Source organism: Aythya fuligula, chromosome 4 (genome assembly GCF_009819795.1).
Source record: "Aythya fuligula isolate bAytFul2 chromosome 4, bAytFul2.pri, whole genome shotgun sequence".
Classification (NCBI taxonomy): domain Eukaryota; kingdom Metazoa; phylum Chordata; class Aves; order Anseriformes; family Anatidae; genus Aythya; species Aythya fuligula.
This window is the reverse complement of record NC_045562.1, coordinates 36,627,437-36,644,522: the sequence shown is the minus strand read 5'-3', so window position 1 is coordinate 36,644,522 and position 17,086 is coordinate 36,627,437. Positions and strand designations below refer to the sequence as shown.

General features: G+C 35.6%; 1 protein-coding gene across 2 annotated transcripts in view; it reads right to left on the bottom strand.

Moving 5' to 3' along the window:
• CLGN (calmegin) overlaps window positions 1-17,086 on the bottom strand; it is a 29,290-nt gene that overhangs the window by 3,680 nt on the left and 8,524 nt on the right. Inside the window, exons 6-16 of one of the 2 annotated variants that reach the window (XM_032187448.1) lie at window positions 16,234-16,375; window positions 15,344-15,425; window positions 12,448-12,640; window positions 10,281-10,470; window positions 9,560-9,673; window positions 8,775-8,931; window positions 7,247-7,462; window positions 5,735-5,854; window positions 5,410-5,554; window positions 2,975-3,052; window positions 343-452 (exon numbers count right to left, since the gene is read on the bottom strand). In XM_032187448.1, coding sequence (XP_032043339.1) covers window positions 343-452; window positions 2,975-3,052; window positions 5,410-5,554; window positions 5,735-5,854; window positions 7,247-7,462; window positions 8,775-8,931; window positions 9,560-9,673; window positions 10,281-10,470; window positions 12,448-12,640; window positions 15,344-15,425; window positions 16,234-16,375 — 1,547 coding nt within the window. The remainder of the gene's footprint in view (window positions 1-342; window positions 453-2,974; window positions 3,053-5,409; window positions 5,555-5,734; window positions 5,855-7,246; window positions 7,463-8,774; window positions 8,932-9,559; window positions 9,674-10,280; window positions 10,471-12,447; window positions 12,641-15,343; window positions 15,426-16,233; window positions 16,376-17,086) is intronic. The other variant, XM_032187449.1, reaches the window with a different exon arrangement.

Below are 17,086 nucleotides of genomic sequence, written 5' to 3'. Positions count from 1 at the left end.
TTTCAAACTACAATTCAGTTACCAACCTCTTAAAAACCTCAGTCCTGTAAAAACTACACACTTGTAGCAATAGTTCAAGTTTAGAGACCTGCAAGATCACTCCTATACTATAGCTGTATTTGAGAATAAATACCACCTCCTGGCCAAAATGACATGGAAAGAGACTTACGTCACAAGCCTATACAGAGTACAGGAGGTGTGAAATTCAAGTAAGAACACATTCCCATCACATAATATCTTATATGACTCAACAGACAAAAAAACTTCTTATAGGTTAACTGTGCTTTGTTAGAATTGTGATGATGGAAAGAGGCAAGAAGAAAACAAGGGAAAAGAACTCACCTCATCTTCTGAACCAGATTTATTTGACTTATCACCTTCTTCTTGACTTCCATCTGCAACTCCGTTTTCTTCCTCTTCATCAACATCTTCAACACCTTCACCCTCATCTTCTGCAGGACAAATTAATTTTACTTTGTAAACAGAACTATATAAATATGAACTGCAGACACACTAGTAAGAAAAAGAATCATGGAATCATAGAATGATCACTGCAGACAAACTAGTAAGAAAAAGAAGACAGTTTCAGTTTTAGAATGAACTGCTTGTTTGCAATAACCCAAAAAACCATGAGTGATAAAGAGAATAGAATTCTTATGAATTGGTATAAATCTATCACTGTCAAATTTGATCTCTAAATTTAAAATTTTCAGCCTAGTCTCTTTTCACAATAGTATACAGTCTGCCGTACAGTTGATTTCCTTTAGGGAAGTCCTTCTATTTGTCACATTAGACAGTTCTAAGAGCAGACATAGGACCAGATGAAATAGGACAACGTGAATATCCCAAATCTGATTTAATTCTGACTCAAGTAGCCAACTACATACTAGAGTCATCAGTCACCCACCTCAGGGGATACCCACATCCTAAGGGATCTTCCTCGTCAGCATGGAGTTCCTTTGGCATACTGTTTTGTACAGCTGTTGAGGGCTAAGCAGCCTAGCACTTACTCCAAATTTATGTATTGTTCCAAAGCAAAAACTAGCCAGAAAAGCACTGTACTCCCCTGTAGCTCAAGTACGTCCAGCTTGTACTACTAGGACAAAACCATTGACACAAAGCTGTCAGCTTTCTGCAAGACCTGCCGTCAGGTAGATCTACGAATTGAAGAGGACTGGGGTGGGGAGGAGGGGAATAGCTTTCTACTCTCTAACAATTCCCTGGATAAACTATGGGCTAAAACAAAGCAGAAATACCTTCTACTTTCTTACTGAACCTGCACTACTGCACTGAACTAAAGGGAGCAATGAATGCACCACACAGTGCAAATTCTAAGCTGCTCTCTGATCAACACAGGTTACTCTTCTGGGGTATCTATATTCCATACATTTTGAGAAGGTGACCAGGCACCCAACTGTTCTGATTTCCACTTTGGGCCTCAGTACTTACAAGCTGACACTCCCACGCCTGCATTTTAGCTATCTATGTTCGTTACAAGAACTTGAACTCAGCAACCACAGCACGATTCAAATAAATGTTACGTGGGTTTGGCATTTCTCTTCCTTTACTTCAAACTGAGAACTCAAAGTGAGAATTCCCAGAAACTGAGACCCGTTTGCAATATGTTCTATCAAAGAGTAACAAGAAATCACAGCTACACCTGACAACAAGGATATGAGATGGCATATTACAACGGAACAGGCTCAATTAAAAACAGTAATTAAAATTAAAACAGCAATTAAAACAGCTGTAAAGGATGACTACCCCAAACATCGCTCAATTCTACTTTTCTCATGTCATGCCCCATCTCATAAACACTACTTAAATGTAAAAAAAGATAAATATCTGAACTTCTTAGCTCAGTAATGACCAAACAAAAGCATACAGAAACCAAAAAACTTAGCTCACAGTATACTAGTAAATTGAGCCAATCAGTTGAGCACAATTAGTTAAGGTCTAAGAGTTTTCCCACCTTTAAGAACACCTCATACATGTCTACACTAATATGTCCCTACTATTGGCATCAAAAGTAGAAATATGACCAAAAAGTGGAGTCCACAGTCTAAGAGAAATGTAGACAAAGATTTCTGTTCTAAAAATAAATTCTTAAGGGAGAAACATGGCAGAAAAAAAAATATCACAAAACCTTTGCTCATATTCTGGTCAAGCAGTTAGAAATTTTAAGTGATACAAATCCAGAACCTCCTGTAAGCGTTCATTTCAGTAGAGTGGAAAAAGAAAAAAAGTTCAGGCATCAAAAGTACTAAAAGCCCAAATGGGATAACTACAGTATTAACAATTATATATTCTAATTTATTCTAATTTAATCAGTATTTTATATAATTTCATGTCTGTAACTTAATAAATAAGGCTCAGACTATGCCCCTGAAATTCCTTTTCCTGGCAAGATTCTTTTACTCCCTGGGATGTTTTTTCTAGAGGGTAAGGAATGCCAGGAGAATAATACAGATGACTGGACAAGTCAAGAGCAGATCACCTTTTAGCTATGCCACAAAAATTAACATAGAACACAATAAAGAATTCAGTCCCATGGACAGTGCCCTTCAAGAAGCACTCTGCCAGCAATTCATTCTCACTGGAGCCAAAGAAATCTACAAGTGTTTATGAAACTTGCAATTGTGCCATGCTGTTAAAGTCCCTGTGATAAAATGTCTCTCAAATCATCCAGTGTTTCATGGCTCAAAGCCAGTTACCTTCAACTACAGGAAACAAAGAAGCAGATGACTACAAATGAATTGCAAAAGTGATTAGGATCCAAACGAAGAAACTAGTACAAAAATATTGATGACTACAGATACCATGTTAAGAGATCTCACAGGAAACTCACATCCATATCTGATGAAGGCTGGCATCCACCAGCTTGAAGTTCTACCATCAGCAATGAAGCAGAGAAAAAAGAGAAAGGACAGACCGTTCTCAAGTCTGGGCCCAAACTACTTCCCTTTCCCAGTACCTGAAGGAGAAGCCTCCCTTTCCATCTTCTGCGTATCCTTTACCAACTCTCCTTTTGTCTCCTCTGGTTCTCTTCTCTCTGTAGCAAAAAGAATCATAGGAAGACAGAAGACAAATACTCTGTGCTTTGAGATACAAGGAGGCAAGAGAGTGATGGAAAGAAAAAAAGGAAGAATTCAACCTGCAAACATAAGAGGAGGCAGAAAGCTAAGGGAAGCTAAGCAATTATTTTTGAAGACACAAAAACCCAGAAAGTCACCTGACAGCAAAGTATAACCCTTTCCTCTTTGAAGACTGGAATTTACTTGAAAATCTTGGAAGAGTCATACAAAAGCTAGCTATGCTAGTTTTGCTCTGTATTCAGGTCAGTAACCAGAAGTAAAGCTCTAAAATGGAATGTACTTCTGAAATAACATGAACACTGTTCCAGGTGGAATTTTAAAAATGTAGGAGCAGAAGTTTTCCTCTCTGATTGCCTAGGCCTTATATCTAACTTTCAAATGTACCATTTAACATACTACATGACATGCACTGATTTTACTCAAATAGGTAAGTGGAGATATAAGAACTAAGTCTCCACTCCCCCCCTGACAATTTGAAGTTCCCCTCCTTCTCAAGTCAAACTCTATATTAATAACTAAGGGAAAAAATGGTGATCTAGTCAAGTCTTCTTGCATAAAGAAATTGTCTGTAGCTTAAGGAATGTATGATGCTCTCCTTGGACTGCTAGATGCTTGAGACCAGTCATTTCTACAGGTTACAATGGAAACTACAACAGATGACATTTTGAGGGGATAACTGATGTATCAAACTTCCTTCTGCTCTCACTTTACACCAGAACATTGGTTAAGAATGAGGTCTATGATGTTAGAGGCCTGTAAGTTTGGGGCCATATTTTGACATAAGAATGATTCTTTCTCCTATCCTTCCATTAATGCAAAAGCGAAAGTTAGCTTGAAGAAAAATCAAGTAATGAGGAAAAGGTAGAAAATACACAGCGCAGAATAAGATGCATATATACCCACATTAAAAAATAAAAATAAAAAAATAATAACAATAATAAAAAACCACATCTACCTGGAAGTTCTTGAAAGCTTAAAAAGGTAGGCAAATACTTAATGCAATAAAAGTGAGTGTCAAATACCCAGCAGAACAGGATAAAGGATGCAGAAAGGGCTAAGATGGGATGGGAGCCAACAGCATCTTCTGAAGTGGACTGACAGAATGATTTTGGAATACAGCTATCTCATACAGCCTTGCTGACAGTAGTACATTAAGCACAAGAAGTACCTATCAAGCCATCAAGACTGGGCAAAAGAAAAGAGATTCTTTAATTCATAGGCAAAGAGCATGTAAAGTAGAACAAGATCAAAGGGAAAATGTAGGAAGATAACAATGCTGGAGTGCTGTACCTGCAATTCATGATTAATGTAAAAAATAAATTTAGCATAACTATAATAGTTAATGCCTAGGTAAGGCTCTCTAATGGTAAGGCAGATGAGCTATATTTGGTGTGGTAAAGCATTACGCCAAAGCACTCAATTCTGTAAGTACGGGAACATTTGATGCTAAGTTAAATATTAAGTCATACAGGCAAAAGCCATCAATACTCATGACATACAGTGCAGAGATGGACAAAAATCTCCAAGTTCCAATCAGTAATACAAAATGAGTTATCTACTAACAAAAAAGCATGAATGAATGTCTGCTAGGTTTCTAACTTTTGATGCCAGTCACTTACAACATTTTTGTTTTTACCAAAGAAGAGTGAGATAAGAGGCAGAATCTTGCAGAGGTCTGAGGCTAAGGATCTTCTCATAGAAGTCAGAATAATACACTATAAGTTATGTGATTCACTTTCCATTCATTAACTAGAGACTTTGGGAAATGCTAACACAACATCAAAGCCATAGCTGAATAGTACCAGTTGTATTTGATACAGTAATGAAAGATGATTTTGTCAATCTTTGAATGCCAAAGTGCATCTTAACCTACTAATCATTCATTTCTCCCTTGGAAGAGCAGGACAGGCCTCTGCAGGCTAGCAATGCATTCCTAGATAGCAATACAAAACAAGCAGTAGACATTAGTATTTCACGTCCACCGTATTTTCAGACTTTAACAAGAGTTACTAAAAAACAGTGGCCAACAAAATAGTTCAGGGTTATTATATATTCCCACAGAGGAATAAGTGAAAAGACTTATGTCTGCCAAAAGCACTTTAATTTCTTGAGAGTGAAGAAATGCTGAGGAGAACCTTACTTTCAGCTTGTACTTATCAAAACACTATTACCATGGAATGCCAATCACTAAAGAGAAGACGACAGATTTTGCAGTCTTAAGACAATTGGTTGCAATTATTGCGATACAATCCATGACCTATTCCTATTCATGTCTTGATATTTATTGAACTGCAGACTGGCTTGCTCATCTTACCATCTTCAACAATATCTTCATTGTCTTTTTCTTCTTCTAAATCTATTTCATCATCTTCTAACTCTTCTCTGTCTTGTTTTATTTCTCCTTTTGTAATTGCCTTAGATATAGAAGATTTTTTGAACTCAATATCTTCATCTGTTTTCTACAAGAAATTAAGAATTAATTTATACTGAAACTCAGATTAAGAATTAAACACAACAGCCACTGTAGGCTAACTAATATTAATGGCCCAGTAAAAGAGCATACTGTTGCACATGTTTTAAAAGTTTTATATAAAGTATTAAGAATGAAAATGAATAAAAATGCACCGAGTTTCTCTAACCTTTGCTGGCCAGCAGAACAACACACCTAGACCAACGGGGAGTGCTAAAGTCAAGATGTAAAGAACCCAGAGCCATGGGTGGTCTTCTGCAGCTGTCACCAGTTGACTAAACATTCCAGGCTACATTTAAAAAGGAAAAAAAAAAAAAAAAAGGTATTTACATTCCTCTGAACACCTTGGTAAGCTTATAAAGTATATATTTTTAATTTTATGTTGCCTAAAGAAAAACATTTTTTCCTTTTTTTTTTTTTTTTTTTAATTACGAAGTATTGGATTCCAACTTCAGAAAGCAACCACTTGTCAGATTGCCCATATGCAAGTCCTAGCAAACAGCATACAGTAAGAAAGAACCAACAAAGCTAGTACTCCAAAACTACTAGGCTGCCCCCTGCTCATTCTGTGAAGTGACACTTGTCTCCACGACCTCACGCTTTCCACCCTCCCCGACTATTCTGCTCTTAAATGCTGTGTTAACTCAGCTGAAGTCTCCCAAAGCATCAAGAACCTCACAGGAGCTGCAAGCAACCTGAAGAGCAATGCCTTGCTCTGTGTGTACTACCACACTGTCTCCTCCAACAGACAATTATTCAGGGAGTAAAGTGTCTTCCTAACCAAGTTCTGACTTATGTAGTAGAAGAAGGTAGGGAGGTAGAGTGCCTAGTCTAGTTAGACTCTGAAAAGGGTACATCTATCTATGTATATTTTGAAAGGTGGTTCATGCTCCTTGGCTGTCTGAGTTCAAGAGATATTTGGACAATGCCCTCATTGATAGGCTTTAACTTTTAGTTAGCTGTGAAGTGGTCAGACTAGATGATCTTTTTTAGGTCCATTCCAACTGAACTACTCTCTCTAAACTGCAGTCAGTAAAGGCGGCCGCTAGAGGGGCTCATGATCCCGTATGTTAGGACAAATTCATCCTACCACAGGGTAGAGATCTAGAAAAGCTTGTGGCTGGCTAACTGCGGTATACAAAAAAAAAGGGGGATACACATAGAGACGAAAGAACACATGCAGCTCCATATACATATGCACATTACTGTCATAGTTGCATAATATACATCTGAGCAGCCAAAGTCCTAAGAGTATTAAACACAAAAAACACGACTATCATCCATTCCTGATAACAGGGAAACGTATCTAAAAATATATATAAAGGAGTTGTCCAAAAGTGAAAAGTTAAAAAATAAAAGGTCTTTTTGAGCAAATAATTCAGCTTTCATTTGCTGACATACTGAATTCTAGTACCACCATTAACAGTGGAAGACTCATTAAGATCAAGTTATAGACACTTGCTAGGTGCTTGAGGAAAACATTGTACCCTTTTAACTTCAGGAAAATAGAGATCTGTGAAAGCTAAACCAGCCAAACTTGACATAAAAACATCATGACTATTCAGTAAGATTACTAATTGCCAATAAATTCTATTATGTCAGCATTAACTGATAGAAAATTCTTCCAACAGCACTCCTTCTTGGTAGGCAAAAGTAGTGACGAACATAATGAAGTTTATACCTCATTAGCACTTGCTACTAATTTCTTCAAGCCCCAGCCATCTGCTGCCCAACGATCAGCTACTTCTTTTTCTGAACATATAATGAAGTTATCAAAGTAGATATCAGATGTCATAGACCAGAGTTCTAAACCAATAGCACTGACAGCTGTCATCTCAAATGGGTGAGAATCTTCAAAATAGTCTGGGTTAGGTATTTTCCGAGGACTCCAGATTCCCTTTTAAGAAAAAAAGTACAATCACTTTATCTATTCCCCAAAACCATTTAAAAAAATAAAACAAAACAAAACAAACAACACCAACACCGTGAAATACATTTTAAAGTAATTAACGCTTTCTGGTTCTTTTAAATGCATGATTTTAAAAAGAGATGGAGTAGTCTCTGACCTTCAGGAAAACTGAGCTGAAAACAGCCTATAGGATTTTGGCAGATAGGTATCTGATTTCAGGCTTAGGGCAGACTTCTTAAATTCAAAACTTTTTGTCCGCATGGGGTTACAGTAGTTAACTGACTGCACAAAGCACCTCTGTTCTACCTTGTAGTGGAAATGCCAAGCATAGTCTGTGAACTTTCAAGAATAAATCTATTTCCTAATACTGCAGGAAAATAAGACGCTAGAGGAAGAAGTAATACCAGTGTCTCCTCGTATAATATAGTTTTGGCTTTTGTTCATCAATATAGCATATACATTTTTCTAAGTGCACTCACTGGTCAACATTTTGTGGCCAGAAATGGGCTCTTCTGAGCTAAGTCTCTATTGTCTGGTTACCTAAGATTGCAGAGGAACTACATCCTGTGATCCACGCAGTCCCTTCAGATATGTATAGGTAAGTAAGTTTATTACACTAGTATATTCATATAAATTGACAACTACTGTAACCAGAAGCATTAGGGAAAATTTTAGGGAAGAAAAACTCAGCCTTATGATACCTGTGCAAATTAGTTAAAGCCATATGCTTTTTGGTTTACAAACTTGCCTAAGATCTTAAGCTAAAATAAATCAGATTCAAGTTGTCCCCAACTGTAATTAATACAAAGTAACTCTTTCTAATACCCAGCTTTGCTCTTTTATCTGGAGGGGATAATTTAATTATCTAAAATTGATGCTTCCACTAAAATAGAATTAATAAGTTAATCTGCTTACTGCAGGGTTTCATTTTTATTTTATCAAATAAAATGTATTAATTTATAACTTTCACACTTAAAACCCAGTAAAAAATAAACTAGTTCATTACATGACAATTTTAGTCTAAATGAAATGCTATAGAGCATACTAAATGTGCGGTACCAACTTTTAAAAGAGATTGTTTTAATACAGGAAGTATTTCTGTCTAACAGTATACCTAAATAAAAAAAATAAAATATTATAGGTGAATACATAAAAAACTGAAAATGTTTGCTGAGGGTGTTCAGACACACTGTAAAAAATAAATATACTGTATGAAATACCAAATAAATACACTACTTTGATTTGCCTGCTTGGTTGAAGTCTGTACCTCCTTATCAATAACCTACAATATTGCTAGTACCTGATAATTAGGATTATCTATCATAGGTGCTTTCCATTTTCCTTTATACTTTGGGTTATTCTTCATGGGACGCACCCAGATTCCGCAACCAGGTGCGGTCTCACACTTTGGATTAGGGATCTGAGGAGCTTCCCACTCCCCATCCATTTCTTCATCCCTACAGAAAGAAAGTTACAAACAACTGATTTCAGACTGATCTGAACACTAACTTTCAGTCTAAAGTTAGGTTCCATACATTTTGCTCTAACAACCTCCGAATTTATTAGATCAGCCCATAGAAGTTTACCCAACAGCATAATGCTTCTTTAAAAAAAAAAAGCATATTTCCAGAGTACTGAAAATAAAATGTGCTAAAGCCACATGTTTGTAAATAACTGTATGTAATTATACTCCTGCAGGTGCAAACAGCTTGCAACACTTCACTGCAACATGCTTTCAGACTACAATATAACTTCATGTATCAATTTATAATGTTGATACCATGAAACAGTTTGGTAAGCCATGAAACAGTTTCAGTCCTTTCATCAAGTTCCTTAATACTTTGTTTTTGTTTATAAATCTTTAGAATACAAGGCAATCAGCAATTACTGACATTTGTGTGTTTTTCTAAAAGCAGCTCCCCAGAACAACAAATATTTGGCCATACCTTGTATGTTTCAACTTACTACATTAAAATACAATGACATTTGAGTTAAGCTCTAATCAACTCATAATTTGCCAGAGAATAGGTGGGCTTATCTGCAAAATACATTAACAAAACTGCACTTATTGAATTAAGTTCTTACCAGTCCTTTGGTTTTTTTGCATTAGGGTCTGGAACATATTGTGGTTCATCATCAAGCCATCCCTCAGGCTTAACGGCATCAAGATCTTCTATTTTGGAAGGTTCATCTTCATCCCTTCAATTACAGATTAATGTTAGAAAATACATCAGCTTGACTTTAAAACAGTATTCTGTTCAGAGGACTGCAACTGGCATGAAAGGGATGATATTCAATGGCACAACAGAATTAGACACACCTATAATGAGAATTAGGTATCTGATTAATTGTTTATAAATTTTGAAACTATGTTTAATTTGTTGCAAGTCATTAGTTAGCCCAGAAATTGCTACCATCAACTAGCAGGTGTCAATCGGGTCTCCCCCTTTAAATTTTTCCCTCCTCTGAGATGCTCTATGAACACTACTTGACACAGGAGGAAGTACTTATATAATAGTGGGAAAAAAAACAAAACACAAAAAAAAACCAACACAACTCTTTCTAATCTTTTAAGTATTGTAATCTTTGTTACTAACTACAACAACAAAGGGTACAAATCAGCAAAAAGCGTAGTTATTATTTCTTTCCTTAAAAGATGACCAGATCCTTGTACTCCCATCTCAATTACATTTTGGAAGTATTAGTACTTTTAGTAGTGAAACATATCCTAGCTGCCATTAGCAAAAAAAGCCAGTCAAGTCTTTCAGAAGAATAACCTGCTGTACAGATAAATTTTTGCCCCTACCAGTCATCTGGTTTGACAGCGTTGGGATCAGGTATTTTTGGTCTTTCATCCCAATCATCAGGCTTCTTGTCAGCAGGATCCTCTATTTCTCTAGGAGGGTTTACTGGAGGAACCATATCCTCAAGGAGACTTCCTTTACTGACAACTGTTTGGTCGATTAACATTTCAAATGTATCATCTGGTTTTAGCACTAAATTAAAAAGAAAAAAAAAAAAAAAAAGAAGTATTTAAGAAATAAGGGAAACATTAATTTTACAAATTAATTTACCTTTAACCAAAACCTATATAATATGCATAGACAAATAAGAGCAGACAGACTCCATTCAGGTACTGGATTTGGACACAATAAAGTTCCCACTGTAGCAATGTCATGACCAGTATCAGGACTAGAAAAATGATACCTTCTGCAAATCAAGTGTTGAAACACCTCAGAACACATGCTAACAGTTTTTCAAACACCTACCACTTAGTCAAAATTCTGCTTTCTTTTTCTTCCTCCCAAGGACAATAAAAGACAAACCTTCAACCTCAAAATCATCTCTGCTAACAAGTTACAAGTCCACACTTGAAAGCGTGAAAACACCAGAACTGTGTAAATATCACAGCTGAAGGATCATGAAAACAGTATTTTCTTTCCGACTCAAATATCTGACAGCCAGTTCCCTTAATTGCCAGACGGTGAATAGAGAAATTTCTCTTCAAATTTTTAAAAATTTTAGCAAGTACCTGATAAATAATGGTCAAAGAATTGAGCAGTGTCAGACTCAATAACAGAAACTGGATCCAGATCCATGTCTAATGGTGAGCACATTATTAGCGCTTAACAAGTATATTTAAATGTCCATTCAATACAAGCAAGATTACTAATTTGAATACTATTCCAGTTTTATGAAGATGGGTGATGAAAACCAGAATAACACACCTATAATGACGATTTGTTAATACCTAACTAAGCTCTTGCAGCTTAAAATTTTTACTTGTATTAAAACGTCAACAAATGCAAAAATTAAAACCCCATTGATTTTAGATACAATAAAATTGATTTTTCTACTTATGTTATCGGTCACAAATGCATTAGATGGTACAAAGCTGTACCGAGGTCTAGCTGAGCAATTATAATAGCATAAATGCAATTTAAATATCTTTAATCATCATCTCTAATGAACAGCCCAAATACAGGAACACATTCATTCCTTTACTGTAAGAATAGGATGGTGGGAAGGATTTTTGTGTTTTCTTTGGTTCTATTGCTTTGTTTCACTTATTCTTATGATCTAAAAGTGACAGTTTGTTGTAGCACTCTACTGTAAGTTATTTTAAGAACGATACATTTTTCCATGGCACAGCAGTCGAGCACATCTTCCATTATTATTCCATTACTATTATTCAATGGAAGTTCTAAAGTATAGTCAATTCGGCTGGATTTGCAGTATGCCACAGATTAGCCCATTTTCTCTGACTGCTTGTTCTTTTTCAGAAATTAGAACAAGGGGGGAAAAAAATAAGAAATTAAACTTCCATTGCTGCTATACTGTTCATTAGAACAGAAACAGATGTCACATGGATTAAAACCAGACCAAATTTCATCTTTTTATCTCCAGTGAAAGCAGCAACCTATCTGTTCATGCACACCTTTGCTGATGCAGGCACTACTGGGAATTCAATGCGCAGAGGAGAGTGGTGTTCAATATGCTGCAGATCTCACTGAACTCCAGTAAACTCATGATCCTTTCCTAGAATACTGGACTTTTATATATATTTATATATATATATATGTGTGTGTGTGTGTATATGTATATATATATCTATATATCTATAGATATAGATATATATGTACATACATACACACATACACATTTCTTAACAGATTTTATCGTAGTATGTACTGAAAGTATTAATCAGTTCTTCAGGTTAAAGGCTAGCCAAGGCTGGTAATGCTTTTTCCTGTAATTGAATATTAAACAGCAGCATTTCAAAGCCACTTACGCCCTGCAGTTAAGCTCAGTCATTAAATCATTCAAGCCCAAATCATTAAGCAACCATCCCCCAGAATTAACAGACTATTACAAACAAAAAGCAGAGTCAAATACAAAGCTTCAGTGAACTAAGTTCAGAAACTAATTTTTAATCTGTTTTCTGATTTAAACTTGTAAGAATTAAACAATACCAAGCGTGTATAGATGAGTCTTCTTGTCCAAATAGAACTTTTTTAGGTCTACATCAGGGCGTTTTGCATGTTTTTCATCATATTCTCCAGTTTTAGGATTCTTATGTCTGAAGATAAAGTGTAGTTTGTAATCTTCTCCACATTTATCTGGTCCAAACATAATAGTATAAGGTGTTTTGTCAAAAAAGTATTCCTGTAGAAGCAAAAAAGCTGAGCATGCGTTACACCGTACATTTTACGAAGTCATTTTAGGTACTACTTTTCCTCGATACTGTGGCATATACACAGTATAATTCCCCTTTTCTAAAAGCTGTTTCATGAAGCATCGGCTCTAACACTGACAACTGGTAGGGTAAATCATGAAAGGAAATGAACAGTCCCCACATGTTGTTAGATGCTTTCCATTCTCAGTGAGCAGTCTAACCACAGAGATCACTGAAGCTTCTTCAGGGAAGAAGAATATGCTTACTTAGGCCTTATTCTTACACATCATGTGGAAATCCCTGCCACAAATCAAGGCATCCAAATATCCATACCCTTCTGCATACACTACACTAAAAGCCAGAAGGGAACTATTGATCTTCATAGCAATTTACATTTCAATAAAGACTGTAAACAGGGTATTATCCAGTATTTCAGCACTGTTTTCTTGCTCCACACTAACAATAAATAACCCTGAAAACACCAGATATAGTTTCCTTCAGAGTATGGTGCATTAAGGTGTTCAGATTTTATTTTTAACTAGATGATTTTTGTAGTTGGAATACACAGTATCATGCTCTATTCTTACGCAACTGCTTGAAGAAAGATCACGATTTCTGAAACTTTTAGTCTTTCAAGAAATATTCTAACAGAGATGTATTGTTTGCAATGAGTTCATATTTTCAAGTATGCAGCAGTTATTGAATACAAAGTTAAACGTTTTCAGTTTAGATATAAGCACTACAGAAATGAACGCATTTTAAGTTCGGTCCTTTTCTATAACTTTCATCCTCATTTGAAAATGTCACTGTTAAGAATTAACAAGAATTAATTTATTATTCCAGTATGTTCAATTTTGAAGTTAAAAGGATACGAAAGAGAAAATGTTGACTCAAACCTACAAAAAAAAAAATAAAAATGTATAGGAAGAACCACGAGCCAGGTCATAAAAAGATAAAATTTGCATTTGCAGTCTTTTTGTTCACTTTCTAGAATAAGACAACAGATGTTGGAGAACTTCAGTTTCATGTGTAACTGAGCAGAGTGTCTTGGTCTCACAACTTCTTTTACAAAGTAAGATTTTTCAGTTTTAGTATCATTTACATATCTTTCCATTATGAAAGATGCCCTACCTCTACTAGTTTTCCTACCATCTGTATTTTTAATACAGATCTATTAGTACTTAAGTTTGAGTACAACTCACGCTGGCATACAAATCTGAGAAAAAAGGAAAAGCATTTGGAAGTTGCTTTAAAGCTTTTACTTAAATATTTCACGAATGCTTACAAGAAACTTCTTATACATGCCATCATCTCTTAGACTCTTGCAGGCACACATATTACCCCTTACACGTCACAAAAAATCCCAGTGTTAAGAGGTTCCTTCTGACTGCTGATTTGCAGGTGAGGACAAGCAATGCCTTGAGCCTGTCCAAGCAACTTTCCCTTCCTTTTGCACATAAACAAGGCATCACACTTCACTGCAATACAGTATTGGGTAATCCAGCATCCAAACAGGTTGCTGATGATGCCACCTCCACTCAAGCTAGCAATTCTATCCTTTCAAGTTTGCTCAATAAGCAACTACAATGCTGTTCTGCTCAGTACTTACAATGTTGTAGCTTCGTGGGTCATGGCAGCAATGGTAGATACGTTCAGACAGCTCAGGAATAAAAGCACAGATGGAAAATCTCACCCAGGGAGAAAATTATGAGTTCTGCCCACACTTCTGTTTCCAAGTTTTTTTTAAGACTAGTCTCTATTTTTTCTTTTTCCATTAAGTTGCCTTTCCACCTTACCAAATCTTATTGAGCAAACAGGATAGCTTGATGCATCTTAAGATCAACAGTTTCTAAAGCCAATACTAGCTGTAACTGTGATTGCCTCATCAACTTCTGCCTGAATGTTGTCTAGTACTGAATGTTGGGTCAACACCACCAATTAGCTTCAAAACTAGCGTCGGAGCTAGCAGCTTTTGAATGGCCAGAGCAATCTGCTTCATGACTGGAAGTACCCTTACCACTTTTGAATCCTGACTGGTCATTTCAAGTCTATCCAAATATGTAAAACTATTCTGTAACTGCTGCTATGTATAGCAAAGCATCAACTTTGCACCTGATCACTGAGAGCGTCCCTGGTAAGAAAAAGTCTTCCCCATAGAGAGACACTTCATTACTTGCAGTTTCTAAATCCACATTCTACCCCCCTCTGAGGTGACACGCTGTATACCATGCAGTAAAAAAAATTGTTTCACAAGTTATGAGTTGAAATTCTATGGCTTGTGTTATTGCAAAAAGGCAGACTAAACAGATATAAAGCTCCATTGTCCTAGATATAAGACTAATAGCTAAGGTAGTATCACTCGTAAAGAACTAAGAGGAATATGTTAATCCATACACTGCTCTCTCTGACCTTTGGAAGTTCACATTTTGAGATTTCTTGTGTGAACACAGATTTTAACAGTGTACTTTAAATTTCAGACTACCTGCATTTTTCATTAAAATAAATGATAACTTTAACAAGAATAATGTTATCAAATATTCCAGTAAAATGCACAACTATGAAGGCTTTGTAATATATATAAACTATAATATATATATGGTTATCTTGCCCAATCTCCTAATGACACTGCACAAGAACAATTACGCATTGCTCAGATGAGCAACCAACAGTAAACATTAAGTAAGAGGACATACCAGATTCAAGTCATTACTACTGGAGAGAAGTTTAATATATGCACCACCACAGTCAATGCCTTCTTGAAAATTCACTTCGTATCTGAGCAAAGAGCAAGTTAAAAAAACATTCCACATCAGACAAATACAAATTCAATTCTGATCTCCAGAATGAGAAGAATACAATAATATCATCAACTAGCCACTTCATTTTTTTTTTATTAGTCATTACTGTCAAAACGTTTCTACATGACCAAACAGGTTTTAGTTGCCACACAAACTAACACAGCAGTGATGTCAGCCAAAAAAAGCCACGGTAACATTAGATACTGTTGGTATCACCAGTAAGAAAAGTTTCAAAGTGGTATTGACCAACATGCAAAACACCAAAGTGAAGCAGAAATCAGGAATAGTTCTAAAACTTTTGTGCTGTCTTTGAAATGGCCAATATAACCCACTCAATTTAGCTGAGGAGTTACCTGGATATGTCTGTAAGTACAACAAATCTAGTCTGTTGTCAGAAAAAAAAAGTCCTATTGTCATGACACTCATCATCACTAATACTGCTATAATACTTGCAAGATTCAGGTTTTACATGATTTAGATCTTTTAGATCTAAGACAGAAAATTAATTAGCTTTTTAAGAAATTTCATAAAGTATTAATTTCTGTCCAAAATATTCTATAAGAGTTTAAATACTACTTCTTAACACTTGTATTCCAATTTTACTTGATTATTATATCATTCATACTTACAGTTCTGGTAGCTCTGGATATGAAGCCAATGCTACGTGAAAGACAGGTGTTTTTTTTTTTTTTTTTGTTTTTGTTTTTTTTTTTACAACAATTTACATTATTTTCTTGACTTAATGAATAATAAAAATTAAGTAAAAAGTCTGAGAGAATACTTACTGAACAATCAAAGGTTTATTATCAAAAATAAATGCCTTTGTTAGCATAGTTGATATTGCATGATGCTTTGCCACCGATTTTAACACTAATCCTCTGTCTCCAGGTACTGTGTTTTCTTTCAGCTCTTCTACTTCCCATCTTCCTAAAACAAACAAACGTACAATCTTTGAAAAAAAAAAATTAGAAGTCAAGAAACTGTAGCCTTGTAGAAAGTAAAAAGTTAAGAGCATATAAGACTAATTGCCGAAGTAGAGAAGTCATCTTGACATTTGATGTCAAAGTTAGAAGTTAAATAATAATCATCCAATTCAATACCAATAATTCTACTCTGGATACAAACAATTATACATGCTCAGCCTACCCATCTCCAGACTTTAACTGCTCTAAACATTAATAAACTAAATACAAAAAGAATGTTCATGGCACACAAATCTGATGCTCACACCTTTCTACTGAAACCCTGATCCAGTGTTTTAGGCAGTACTTTTCAAGAATTAGAAACCATCAGAATTCCAATTCACAGTTAAGACTGTAAAATGAGATCCATTTAACGAAATGGTTTGGTTCAGACAGCAAGGAAGGAAGAAAGCTTAGGGAAAAAGACTGTAAGGAATATGGCAAGTAGAACAAGCAACAAGTAATGACAAGGTTCTGCTTTCAAGTAGACATTTTCAACATAGAAAACAAAACACCCTTCCATAACTGCTATAACCAAATGAAAGAAAGCTATCAAAACCTCAATTTCACATGTAATAAGAATTTTTGATTAAAAAAAGCTGGCCATGTACCCCAAAGTAGGAAAGAAACATGTCCTTACCGTAATCCGCCATGTAACAGTGAAATTAAATAGAAT